Source organism: Cherax quadricarinatus, chromosome 27, assembly GCF_038502225.1.
Source record: "Cherax quadricarinatus isolate ZL_2023a chromosome 27, ASM3850222v1, whole genome shotgun sequence".
In the NCBI taxonomy this organism is placed as follows: Eukaryota; Metazoa; Arthropoda; class Malacostraca; order Decapoda; family Parastacidae; genus Cherax; species Cherax quadricarinatus.
This window is the reverse complement of record NC_091318.1, coordinates 24879731-24894236: the sequence shown is the minus strand read 5'-3', so window position 1 is coordinate 24894236 and position 14506 is coordinate 24879731. Positions and strand designations below refer to the sequence as shown.

The 14506-nt window shown below is 43.2% G+C and overlaps 1 protein-coding gene across 2 annotated transcripts in view; it reads left to right on the top strand.

Annotated features, from left to right (window-relative positions):
• Positions 1 to 14506, top strand: part of LOC128691137 (ras GTPase-activating protein raskol) — a 791339-nt gene that overhangs the window by 272894 nt on the left and 503939 nt on the right. For both annotated transcript variants that reach the window (XM_070089113.1, XM_070089114.1), the window contains exon 4: positions 9115 to 9232. In XM_070089113.1, the coding sequence (XP_069945214.1) occupies positions 9115 to 9232 (118 nt within the window). The remainder of the gene's footprint in view (positions 1 to 9114; positions 9233 to 14506) is intronic.

Below are 14506 nucleotides of genomic sequence, written 5' to 3'. Positions count from 1 at the left end.
TATTGGTTTCTCTATTTAAGTTTGTTTATTTTTTCTTTTTTGGTCTATGCCAGCTTGTGTTATTAGAGGAAATGAAGATGATTGTGGTGGAGTGGTTGTGGTGTAGTTATGGTGGTGATAAATTAGACACATGTGCAACTCTTGGGTATCTTTATTGAGGAAACGTTTCGCCACACAGTGGCTTCATCAGTCCATACAAAGGAGAATCTTGAAGAACAGGAGGAAAATGAGGTAATCAGTCCCTCAACCTTGAGTCGATGTGGTCAGTCCATCAATCTTGAATAGAATACGGCATACGTGCTGAGAAGGAGCTTATAAACCGTTGGCAGGAGAGGTGCAGCAGTCATAGGCGGTGTCACATTTGTTCAATGTTGAAGTAGGTCGTGCCCAAGAATTAGGCAAGCGAAGAATTCCCAAGTATTAAGATCCCAAGAAGTTGCAGTGTCTGACAGGTTTGTAGATGAATGGTTCAGAGAACCGACATTTTGATAAATTAGACATATGTGCAACTCTTGGGTATCTTTATTGAGGAAACGTTTCGCCACACAGTGGCTTCATCAGTCCATACAAAGTTTATAAGCTCCTTCTCAGCACGTATGCCGTATTCTATTCAAGATTGATGGACTGACCACATCTACAAAGTTATGGTGGTGTTGTTGAGGGTGGTGTGGTTGCGGGTGGTGTGGCTGTGGGTGGTGGTGTTGGTGGTGTAGTTGTGGGTGGTGTAGTTGTGGTGTGGTTGTGGGTGTAGTTATGGGTGATGTAGTTGTGGGTGGTGTTGGTGGTGTAGTTGTGGGTGGTGTTGTGATGTGGTTGTGGGTGGTGTAGTTATGGGTGGTGTACTTGTAGGTGGTGTTGGTGGTGTAGTGGGTGGTGTTGTGATGTGGTTGTGGGTGGTGTAGTTATGGGTGGTGTAGTTGTGGGTGGTGTTGTTGGTGTAGTTGTGGGTGGTGTAGTTGTGGTGTGGTTGTCGGTGGTGTAGTTATGGGTGGTGTGGTTGAGGGTGGTGTGGTTGTGGGTGGTGTGGTTGGTAGTGTAGTTGTGGGTGGTGTAGTTGTGGTGTGGTTGTGGGTGGTGTAGTTATGGGTGGTGTGGTTGAGGGTGGTGTGGTTGTGGGTGGTGTGGTTGTGGGTGGTGTGGTTGAGGGTGGTGTGGTTGTGGGTGGTGTGGTTGTGGGTGGTGTGGTTGTGGGTGGTGTGGTTGAGGGTGGTGTGGTTGAGGGTGGTGTGGTTGTGGGTGGTGTGGTTGTGGGTGGTGTGGTTGTGGGTGGTGTGGTTGAGGGTGGTGTGGTTGAGGATGGTGGGGTTGAGGATGGTGGGGTTGCGGGTGGTGTGGTTGAGGGTGGTGTGGTTGTGGGTGGTGTGGTTGAGGGTGGTGTGGTTGAGGGTGGTGTGGTTGAGGATGGTGGGGTTGCGGGTGGTGTGGTTGAGGGTGGTGTGGTTGTGGGTGGTGTGGTTGTGGGTGGTGTGGTTGTGGGTGGTGTGGTTGTGGGTGGTGTGGTTGTGGGTGGTGTGGTTGTGGGTGGTGTGGTTGTGGGTGGTGTGGTTGTGGGTGTTGTGGTTGTGGGTGGTGTGGTTGAGGGTGGTGTGGTTGAGGATGGTGGGGTGAGGATGGTGGGGTGGGTGGTGTGGTTGGTGTGGTTGTGGGTGGTGTGGTTGAGTTGATGGTGGGGTTGCGGGTGGTGTGGTTGAGGGTGGTGTGGTTGTGGGTGGTGTGGTTGTGGGTGGTGTGGTTGTGGGTGGTGGGGTTGCGGGTTGTGTGATTGTGGGTGTGGGTGGTGAGCCGTCAAGGAAGGTTACTGTCATGGTGGTAGCGGGCAGAGTGCAGCAAGACTTGCTTGTTAACTAAGACAGTTACCGTGCATGATGCCAATTAAGAGTGACCCTGTGCCTCACCTAACTCAAAACCCCTTCTTAAAGGTCTTATTGTTTTGGTGGCAGGCGTGGCTCTTCGCAGAGAGAGAGAGAGAGAGAGAGAGAGAGAGAGCTCAGGGATGTGACGGATCGTCTGTATTTAGGGTCTGTTGTGTCGGGTTCGCGAAGAGGTGAAGTGGAGAAGCGCTATACCCGTAAAGGTAATGGCAGCTCCTTGGGGAATGGCAGGTAATCAGTTTCGATGAAATGGAAGAGGAGGGTAGCTCCAGTTCCTTCGACCAAGAGCCCTTCACCGGCATCAAGGGACACACCCTCTTCCCTGACACCTCCCATGAAAGTACTTTAAATTTATACAGTTCGTTGAAAAATAAAAAGGCACAAGACCGTCACTGGAATAATACATAAATAACCCGCACATACGAAACTGAAACTTATGACGACGTTTCGGTCCGACTTGGATCATTAGCTGGTGTGATTTGTTAATGGTCCAAGTCGGACCGAAACGTCGTCATGAGGTTCCTCTCCGAAATACGGGATGTTGGTGATTTAAGAAAATTGATATGTCGCCAGTTTCAGAAAGAATTCGTTTAAATTTAATTACGTCGTAATCAGGAGAGTGTATTGAGTCGCCGTAGCAGCAAGATAACGTAACTCTTAACGCACTCAGTGTGCAGTAACCTCCCAGATTACCTGTGTGTCTTATCTTGATGTTAGGATAGGTAAGTTTGTATGTGTTTGTGTGTGTGTGTTTCAGCTTGATGTTTTGGAAAATCTGTGTGTTTTAGCTTGATGTAAGGACAAATAAGTTTGTGTGTGTGTTTTAAATTGATATTAAGACAGGTAAGTTACCCAGGTAAGTGGCCCACTCCTGTCAACCCCGGTGTGAGTGCGTGTCAGTGACACACACACACACACACACACACACACACAGAGGTATGATAAAGCTCACGGTTCAGGGAGAGTGACCTAGTAGCGACCAGTGAAGAAGCGGGGCCAGGAGCCTGGACTCGACCCCTGCAACCTCAACTAGGTGAGCACACACACACACACACACACACACACACACACACACACACACACACACACACACACACACACACACTGAGAGGAACTGACATGGTGGATATGGACAGGATATTTCAGAGACGGGAATCAGCAACAAGGGGTCAGTCACAATTGGAATTTGAAGACTCAGACGAGTCACAGGTATTTTAGGAAGTATTTCTTCAGTCATAGAGTTGTCAGGAAGTGGAACAGTCTGGAGAATGATGTAGTGGAGCCAGGATTCATGCATAGCTTTAAGAAGTAGTATGATAAAGCTCATGGAGCGGTAGAGAGTGGACCTAGTAGCGACCAGTGAAGAGGCGGGGCCAGGACCGTGAATCGAGCCCCCCTCCCCCCCCACACACATACACTACTAATACCACCCACCCACCAACAGATCGCATGTATTATAGTTTGTATTTTAGGAGAATAATACAGCGGGTTTTGTCAGCCTCGAGGTGACTAGTTAATGATCCAAGTCTGACCGAAACGTCGTCATAAGTTTCAGTCGCCTGTGTGCGGGTTATTTGTGTAAAATTGATAGAGTAAGTGGCTACAGCTGTGGTTAACCAATCTCAAAGTTCACTCACTCCAAGCAAAGTAACTGAACTGCAGTCATATCTTTGTTAGTCTGGATATTAATTTCAAAACTAAGTCATTATTAGTGTTAGATTTCATAATTTAGATACAAGTATCACATGTTAAATTATTATAAATGTTAGATATCACACGTTAAATTATTTTAAATATTAAATATCACACGTTAAATTATTATAAACGTTAGGTTTCATAGTCTGATATAAGTATCACGTTATATTATAAAAGATTTCAAAACTTAAATAAAGATTTGAAAGGTTAATTGAATATAAAGGATTTTTTTTTATAATTTAGATGTACGTCTCAAAAGGTCATATTAGTTTAAATGTTAGATTTCCTAATTTAAATATAAATCTCTGAGGTTAACTTGGTTTGTGATCGAAATTATTAGAGAAAATAAAGATGGTTTTGAGATAATTCTCATAGAGGAAGAAATAATAATAGTTATCATGACCATGGTGATGATGGATCACCTTGGCTGCCATCAAGACGTAATACATAAGATTTTAGACGACGTTTGGCTCAGGAGTGAGATTTTTAAAGCCACAACTAAGCTCAGTCACGAGCGAAACGTCTAAAATAGTGTTAATTTGTCTTAAGTGACTTCTCGGTGTGTTGCTCCGATCACCAGATTCCAGGAGGTGCGCTATTGGCTTAATTGTTTGACTCACTCTCTTTCTCTCTCTCTCTCTCTCTCTCTCTCTCTCTCTCTCTCTCTCTCTCTCTCTCTCTCTCTCTCTCTCTCTCTCTCTCATTGTTGTGTTTTCCCCTTTTCCTATTTACTCCTCTTACCAGAGTATTTGAGAGATATTTTACACCTGTGTGAGCAGTGTTTACATCTTTGTGAGTGATGTTCACACCTGTTTGAGTAATGTTTGCACCTAGGATACGTCTTTGCGTATGAAATGTGTGTTCTTGTTGTTTAAAGTTTTACCTTGAGGCAGCATCAAGGCACCCCTTTCTCCCCCCCCCCTTGAAGGGTTTCGTATCCGTACCAAATAAATATCAATTTTAGGAGGGGTTGGTGGAGGGGAAGGGAAGTTGGGTGGAGGTAGGGGAGGGTGACAGTAGTGAAGGCTTTCTCGTTCTCGCTATTATAACCACAGGCAGATTGTTGCTATTGAAAGTTGAGTGTGTGTGTGTATTTTGTGGTGAGGGCGAGGTGTGATGTGGTAAGTGAATTAGGACTGCATGACTTTATTGGCTGTGCTTGTGTGTGGAAATTGGAATGTGTGGTTGTGTGATGGAGTGTAAGGGTAGTGTAGCAAGGTAGTAGACTCTAACTGCCCGAGGACGTAGTCTTTCCCATCATACAAGTGTGAAACATCTACACGGTACGTTGGTGCACAGCTACCGTCCTTGGAGCTGCTACTACCCTCCTGTCATAAGAGTGCGAGGCATTCACACAGTGGGTTGATAGATAGCAAATATCCAACAGGTGCCCTCCTGGCATGTGAGTGAGACATACACATACATAATAAACTAGTAGAAAGAAACCATACTGTCATACGAGTATGAAACGAAACTTGCTGAACGTTTTTACTCCTTGCAGGGTAGACCATCTTCACTGTCCATTGCATAAACATTACCTGTGTGCATGCAAAGAGTATGTAACCTTTATTCGGAGCATGTGCACATTTTCACATAGGCTACCTCCAACCAGGGAACCAGGCACTAAGGGTCTGACGATTCAGGGAGCCCCATCGTCAGATCAGTACCTAGGTTCAACCAGTCATAGTGTGGATATGGCAGTTGTGAAGGTGACTTGGTTACCACTCACGTTTTCACCCTTGTCATATTCATTCAGCTCCTGGTTGTGTCGAGCGGAGGAGGGTGACTATCCCATGTGCCTATTGGCACACTAAATCTCACCACTCAGGAGAAAACCCAGGTGGCTTAAACCACAGTATACCACAGGGATGGTGAACACTCCTACCAGCATCCAACTGGTAGCACAAAGCGATATTGCCGGCTTAACCCTCGATAATGGCTGACTGGAATACGTGTAACGATGCACACAGCATGAAGGAGCAGGGTGATGGCAGGAGGCAGGCTGGATGACTTAAGGCTAGGCACTCCTCCCCCTGCAGACTGGCTTACTGGCTGGCTTAATTTCAAAACTCAGATCGACTCTTCAAAAGTTAAAGCAAATAAAGCATTCTAGCCATAAGCTTTGTAAATGGCTGTAGGAGCTGGCTCTGCAGGCTGGCGATGCCGGGTGGAGGTAAGGTGTGTGTAGAGACGGCAGGCTGGCCTGGGGTACCGCAGCACTCTGACCTGGCTTAATCTTCTGATATCAGCATAAATACCCTAAATCCGCGCCCACACGCTGCCACCAATTGTCGAATGGGGTTCAATCACGGATTAGGGAATAAACACACATGATAGGTGGCTTGGTAACTTATATTAACGGTAAAATAAGGGGAACGCCAATTCTCACCTGCCTCCTCTCTATCTTCTCGACTTGAACTGAGCTGCCGAGTGCCTGGAGGGCGAGTGGCATTCAAAACATACTAGGTCAGCAGTAACGGCCAGTGATATAGTGATTCACGCAGGGAGGTGAATCAGTAACGGTTACTATGAGTTCAGTACCCAGTACTAACATGCTGGGGATAACTACACAAGTATATTACACAGGGAATCAGTAATGTAACTGACAGTTGAAGTACGGTTGTCTCTTGCCTCTGGCTGCTGTTTTGCCTTGACTACCGTGGTGTGCACTAATACCTGTTTACTGTACATAGTGTATATAGTGTTTGTACTTCTGTTTATACTTGAAGGTAAATACAATTAAAAGATTTTTAGCTGTGTTTATTTCGCTCCAAACTTTCCTTTACACCCAGGATAACAAACAGACCGTGATTACTTGGGTGGTAATAACCTGTAATAGCTAGGCTAACCTCTGCCAGGTGCTTGATCAACCAGGCTGTGATGTATCCATGGGCCAGTGGGCCACCAGCAGCAACAGTCTGTTTGACCAGACAAGCGTCAGCCAAGCCTTACCCTAGGTATATCATCCATTATGTGTCAAACACATTTTTTGATCATAAATCGCATTCAAGAATTCACATTTATCTTTGTCTCTCAAGAATATTTTAGTGTTAGGACGCTTGGCTTATTGAGTTTAAAAGGCTGCGTGCTGTATGACCCTTGTGGGTTTAGCGCTTACTTACGATGATGATAATTAAGGCTGCGTGGCACCTGTTTACCAGTCAAGAATATATTAATCCTTGAAACTGGGTTTAAAGTAAGCTGTGTATATATACACTGAGAGACATACACTTCTCGGTGTACATAGCCTCTCATCCATTATGTGATTCATTGCTTATAACAGTTATATGTATGTGCAATTATTGATGCACATATTATTAATTTATGCATGTATACATTGCAATTGTGCATGTATATATTGCAATTGTGCATGCATATGTTGCAATTGTGCATGTATATATTGCAGTTTTCCGTGTTTATATTGCAATTATGCATGTTTAATTTGCAATTATACGTTATATTGCATTTTTACATCGTTTATTGTAATGATATATGTTACACTTATACATGTTTATATTGGCAACTAATATATGTTTGCAAAACTTTTACACATATTTTTGGAAATACCTCCTACTCTGTATGAAAACGTTTCCTATACAAATAATTTCTGGGTGTAGCAACGTTTCTCCAGCAAGTCACCCCTGACAGCGAACCCCGTTTTCTGTGCGAGCTTGTCAGGGAGCATTCCAACAGTCCCGTTACCAGGGCAATGGTTCGTTAAGGGTCGTTAGGGGCAAGTGGTTGGGGACGAGGTTGTGGAAATGAAATGGTGAGAAAAAAGGGGGGCGTCATCTTCCCGGCTCGGGTCATTTGAGAACGTAGTTAAGGATCATTCAATGGGAAGAGGGAGGGGGAAGGATTGTGGGTTAGTTAATGGGATTAAATTTAGCTTGTCGTCTACACTAGGATCATTATATATATATATATATATATATATATATATATATATATATATATATATATATATATATGTTTAGAAACATTGTGTTCAGATATATACTCCTCAGCAGCAGCAGCAGCTTTGATCATTTTATCAGTGATGAGATACAATGTGTCTTGTCTTGGTTTTTGTTCACGTGTGTATTAGTTCATATATTAGCTGAGAGGAGGATAGTTTTTCCTTTTAAGTTCCTTGACCCTTAATTTTCTCTTTCATTTTTTTTTTTGCCTTCCCTTTCACAGTCTTTTCCTTCACTTCCTCTTCTTTAAGTCTCTCTTACTTCACTGCATCTTCTTTCCTTGCCTCTTCCTTCACAGTCTCCATTCACAGCCTCTTCACAGCTTCATCCTTCGCAGTCTGTCCCTTCACTGCATCTTTCCCTGCCTCCTGGTTTTTCTGTCTCTTCTCTGAAACTTTATCTCCCTGCCTTATATTTCCTCACCTCTTATTTTGACACTGTTGTAACGGCCTTTACTGTCCATTTTGGAGGTTCCTCTATGGGCCACCTGGTCCCAGTCCAGGGAGTCTTTTTCCACCGTGAGGTTAGGTCTTCCAGTCCTGGCAAAAACATTGTTAATTTCTGTTCAGGTTTTTTAAACAAGTTTACTTTATTTACACTTGCCTCACATATGTGTATAAATTACGTAACACTTGCCTCACACACACACACACATATATATATATATATATATATATATATATATATATATATATATATATATATATATATATATATATATATATATATATGTAGTACATAAGATTATATTACATTTGCCTCATGTGTATAGATTACACAAAACTTGCTTCACATATGTGTAGATTACTTAAGATAGCAAAATACATAGTAGTTTATTTTCGTTTTGGCCTGGTGGCCTGGTGGCTAAAGCTCCCGCTTCACACACGGAGGGCCCGGGTTCGATTCCCGGCGGGTGGAAACATTCGACACGTTTCCTTACACCTGTTGTCCTGTTCACCTAGCAGCAAATAGGTACCTGGGTGTTAGTCGACTGGTGTGGGTCGCATCCTGGGGGACAAGATTAAGGACCCCAATGGAAATAAGTTAGACAGTCCTCGATGACGCACTGACTTTCTTGGGTTATCCTGGGTGGCTAACCCTCCGGGGTTAAAAATCCGAACGAAATCTTATCTTATCTTATCTTATCTTATTGTGAGAAACTAGGGGGAAGCAAACCTTACTGCTGGTAAATGGTTCTTCATTCCGTGGAGTTACTCACCTCCCATTCCCCTGGCGTTGTGTGATCGCTAAAGGTTCGGAGCCAATGGAAAAATGTTACATTGTTTGACTTTAATGGGTTATCCTAAGTTATATTTTGCGTAATGTACCACGTGCGTGTCTGTAACACCTGTGTGCTCTCAAGACCAGTGTAAAAGTTTAAACTTGCGTAAAAAATCTAAATTATAACTATGTAAGCTCTCTTATAAAGCTTTGTGTAGGGTGATTTTTTGTAAACGCATTTAAAAAAAAAATGCATCAAATAATAAATAGCACGTTTTGTTAAATTTTGTAAGTTACTCCATTAACAACGTAGAGAATGGCGTTTTCTGTGGTTGGAAATTATCTTTGTTTTCTCTAACACTTTTTAGGGTGGACTGATGAGGAGTGTGAGCGGTGTGAGCATCCGTCGTAGCGTCCGAGTTGAAGGTAACCGCTATACCGCCACCTCCGGTGACTCGCCACAAGCAGACCACCTCGACACGACAGGTAAGTTTTACTTTGTGGAGGTTGTTGGTTCGTAATCAAAACGCCCATGCTCAATCATGGGCGGGGGCAAGCCATAAAAGAAGTAAATTATGCTTATGTGAAACGCTAAACTCGTGAGTCGTTCAGTATTAGCAATTGATGCTTGGCTAGATGAGATTATGATGATTTTGTTGAGATATTTAACCTAAAGGGTTAGCAAGCCACGATAACCCAGTGCATCCAGGTTGTCATCAAGAACTCTCTCTTTTTTCCAATGGGTTCCTTTGATTTTCTCCCCCCAGGATGCGACCCACAACTATCCAGTTGCCTAACACCCAGATACCTACTTACTGCTAGGTGAAAAAGGGCAGCAGTTCTATGGAATCATGCCCACTGTTTGCATTCGTCTTGGGGAACGAACTCCGGTCGCTTAGTGTGTGAACTGAGGCTTCAACCAACTACTGTACCATGAGACACCTAGCTGAACACATACTGCCCCTGTTTACCCAGCAGTGCATAAGTACCTGGGTGCAAATTGACACTTGTGCGCTGCATCCTGGAAAAATAAGGCAAAAGAACTTCAGACAAAAGAATCTCAGCAGGTTGGAGATAAGACAAGGTTTTGTTCGAAATTTTAACCCCGGAGGGTTAGCCACCCAGGATAACCAAAGAAAGGCAGTGCGTCATCAAGGACTGTTTGTCTTATTTCCATTGAGGTCCTCAATCTTGTCCCCAGGATGCGACCCACACCAGTTGACTAACACCCAGGTACCTACTTGCTAAGTGAACAGGACAACAGGTGTAAGGAAACGCGTTGAAATGTTTTCACCCAGCTGAGAATCGAGCCCGGACCCCTCAGCGTGTGGAGCAAGAGCTTTGCCCGCCGTGCCACGGGGTTCATTTTGGCTTTATTTTATTCTAAGTTGAGAATTCTCCTAAATTAATAATATAAATAAATTTTATTCTTTTATTCTCAAATATTATGGAACCAATTTTCTTCTTGACTTGCTAAATGCTAGTTGCGTGAATGTTCTACTAATGTTACTGAACCCCTCGAGTGTTACGTGAAAGCTTTACAAGTTATCCCTTGTAAAAATAGAAAACTGTGACATGAGAGAAAATGTAAGCTGTGAGGATGGGAAGCTAAAGTATTCTAGACGAGAACTATTTTGTTCATGACAGAGCTCTAAACCCGTTGCGGTCATATACAGCAATCCTTATCAGTCATTCATTATCATTCATGGATCCCAGGAAAGAAAGACAAACTCCAGTTCCTTGGATCAAGAGTCCTTCTTGAGGTATAAATTTTATTTAGGTTAGGATAAGACTGTTGGGGTTTTTAACGCAGGATTTTTAAATCAGGGAACGGGTAGTGTGTGTGAACCCATATCAAGTGAGTACTAAAACTCACAGGCCACGGATCAGACCCCACCCGTTCCGTGAGTGGTTTCCAGTCGTGTTATTATGATTTCGTGAGTCAGGTTAATTCAGTAACGTGAGTGCGTCACCGGGGGCTCTGTCCTATTTCCATTGTCGTGCTTTACTCTTATGTCCCAGGATGAGACCTAACACCCAGGTACCTACTTACTGTTAGATGAACAGGGGTAGCAGGTGTAAGGAAACATGCCCAGTGTTTCACCCGTGCCGGGGAGCCATCTGGTTCCTTAAACTGAGTCACGAGCACCTCCAAGTGATTTTACAGACTGTTAAACATTTATACAAGTAGATTACTACGATACAACACTTCGGTATCTTTATTACCGAACTGTTTCGTCTGCGCACCAGGCTCCTTCACTAAACTACAGAGATGACTAAGAGAGAGTTGAACGAAGTGGAGATTTTGAGGTGACGAGTCCGTCAGCCATGGTAATTGATCACTTTCATAGCGTTAACACTCTGAAGCGATCAACTTTTATCAAGGATAAGGGACTGAAAACCTCAAAATCTCCACCTTTTTCACTGTCTCCGGAATATTAATAGTTTCCGTATTTGATTGAAGAAGCCTGATACGTTGTCGAAACAATTCTCGAAGGATTGGTCCCAAATCTGCACACAAACCATTCTCCCATGGAAATAAGAGGTTTGGCAGACGGTGCAAAATACCGCAGTGAGTACTAAGGGACAACTCTAAGTGTGAGAGGACCAAGACTTTAAAATCCTCACTTTATACATAAGGGGGATAAATACCAGACCCCTGGTTGTCTTCAAGAGAGAGCTGGATAAGTTTCTCTAGTTAGTTCTTGATCAACCGGGCTGTGGTGCTTACTTTGGCTTCGTGCTGTTAGTGCCAACAGCCTAGTTGATCAGATCATCTGCCGGGAGGCCTGGTCTGGGACCGGGCCGCGGGAGCGTTGACCTGGGAACACACCTCAGGTAGACTTCAGGTAAGTGTAGGATATAACATGTTCACTTGTTGGCATTGTACGCTACTAATGTGATATTTATTCACCTGTTTCACTTCATATAATTCCTTCAGTGTGATGTATAAGTGTTTCACCCCGTATAGTGTATATACTGTCATAGTTGGCTATGTATTAGTATTGAAGAAGTCACTCCAGGCGAACCGTTTTCTTTAATAAATGTCGTGAACTGTGTCTTTTTACACACCCTGAGTAATATCTCTTGTATGTATTGTTGATGAATTATTTTTTATTTAACCCGAGATAACCCAGGAAAAATCAGTGTGACACTTTTCCATAGAGAAAAATATAGTGAGGGAGTTTTATTATGGACACGCGAGGGTCATTAAGGCTGCATGTTACCTGTTCTCCAGTCGAAAATGCTGTTATCCCGTATGTGGACGAATGGGGGGAGGGGGTTAAACTCATAGTGTACACAAACTGATATACACTCCTCCACGTGTACATTACACTGTTCGTCTCAGTGTACACTCATGAAGAGAGATATACTCTTATCAGTATATACACAAACTATTTGACTTTATTAGTTATCTTAGATTAAATATGCAGACTATATTACTAGTGCATTACTAAACAGTTATTTTTAATACAATCATTGTGTAGTACTGTACTGTTTATAAAACCATGAATGAAGGGCTGGATGTCAGTAAGTCTTATATTGCTCACCTTGACACATGTTCTAAATGCTATTTGAGCTACACTGCTTTTACGTTTATTATACTCAGATATAACAAGTAATTTATTATTATTATTATTATTATTATTTCTTTCTAAAGCAATGAACCTCCAGCATGGTTTACGTAGAGGCAAAATCTAATCCACTGCAGTAAAACTGAGCCCCTCCCACTAAGATTTCTACCACTAGCCTTGTGCTTCTTCGCTCTCTACTCCTGTAGCTGAAAAGGAAATTGGATAATGTTCTCTTCCTCACCTTACTCATCTAGAGATCCTTCTCTGACATTACATGGCAGCTTAAATATCATATTTAATCCCGCCCTCGAGGATCCTTCTTTCACACTCCTCCGGTGATCCTATCCTACTCTCAGTAGGTAACTAACTCCCCCACTTCCCCCAGTGATCCTACACCCTTCTCTAGATATGTTAGCATGTGGTCGTTCGCTTAGATTTATGTGTAGTTAAGCTGCTGCCCATCCACCCTGTACAGGATTGGGGGTAACCTGGTATAGTGGGCGTGTAGCACTTCCTTCACCCGCTCCAGGGTTGGGGGTCACCTGGTGCAGTGGGCCCGTAACACCTCCTTCACCCATCTACAGATACTGAGTTTTTAGAGCTTGGAGTCTTATGAGAGGGAGGACTTCTGATACTGTGGGAGGGAAGGAGGGAGTTGTGGTCTGATCTTGTAAGAGAGGGGATCATGTGTGAGGGGTTGGGGGAATTGTGATCTTTACGTGAGGGATTTTTGATCTTGTAAAAGAGGGACTCTTGGTGAGTGTGGGGGAATTGTTTGTGTGGGTAAATTTGTGGTTTTATGGATGTGGGAGATTAAGGCCTTGTAGGTACCTTTGTACCTCAGATGAATTCAGAGAGTTCTACTCCCAGAGCTTGATCTTGGGCCAGGCTTCTCTGGTACTAGCCTAGTCAACCAGGCTGTTGCTGCTGGTGGCCTGCTGGCCCACGTATCCATCACAGCCTGGTTAAGCTGGCAACTGGTTAAGATGTTTGTCCAGTTTCCTCATGAAAACTGTAGTCTTGTATATTTTTAAAAGTTTGTTGTTCCAGTATTCGTCAGGAGAGTCATGACACAGGTCTAGTCTTTCTAGTAGTTGAGTTATGGTTGTGTATAATGTGGAGGGTTAAGTGTAGTACTGACATTGATTTGTGGGTTTTCAGTAATTGTGAGTCTTGTGTACCTGCATATTAAATATTATTTTTGAGATTTTTGCCACCGAGGTGGCTAGTTTATTGTGCATTCCACATCCATATTGTGGAGGGTACCGCAAGAGCATGTGGAATTAGGAACTAGGCTCCAAAAGGGTTAACAGAAGTATATCTGGATTTATATCTACAGTTCACTTATCTGTTACAAGCAAATATAGGAAATTGGCTTAATATACCTGGTATCTTATTTTCACTGATAAGATAATTTGACATGTCACATAGGTTATTATTTTTTTCTGTTGTATATGAAAGATATAATGAATTACGGATTTTTGTTCCTGTTGAATTACTCTTCTTATTATTGCCTAAAATGTTGAAGCTGTGTTAATTATTGTTTTGCATGCAAAATGCAAGTTTTATATATTTAGTAGACCTAATAGAAATAGACCAAATGGAATATTAATATAACTTGACTTTTTTTTTCTTAAAGCTTGGGCATATATAAGAGTGGAAAATAGTTGGATGTGGTCGAGTAGGCTTACTGTAGCTTTCCTATTGTTTTGTTTTGGTCTTGCAGGCTTTCACGACCTGTGATTCTAGGGAGTTTGATGGGGTTTTGGAATTGTGCGTTTTAAAGGGTTGTGGGATTGTTGGAGTGTGTGTGTGTGTGTGTGTGTGTGTGTGTGTGTGTGTGTGTGTGTGTGTGTGTGTGTGTGTGTGTGTGTGTGTGTGTGTGTGTGTGTGTGTCAGCTGCCTAGCCTGGAGCACAACACGTGCTATTCCCTCTCGCTGCCCAGCTGACACCCCTCACAGCTCTGACATCCCCCCCCCCCCCACACACACACATACACACACAAACCCGCAATCCACCCAAAGACTTGTGCCACACCCCACCTTCTCCCTCTCTCTCTACTCTCCATCTCTACCTTCCTCCATCCTTCACCCTTTGTCGTCTATTCATTTTTCCATCCATCCTCCATTCCTTCATCACTCCTGTCATTCTCCCTTCCATACTATACTCTTCCTTGCTGTCTAC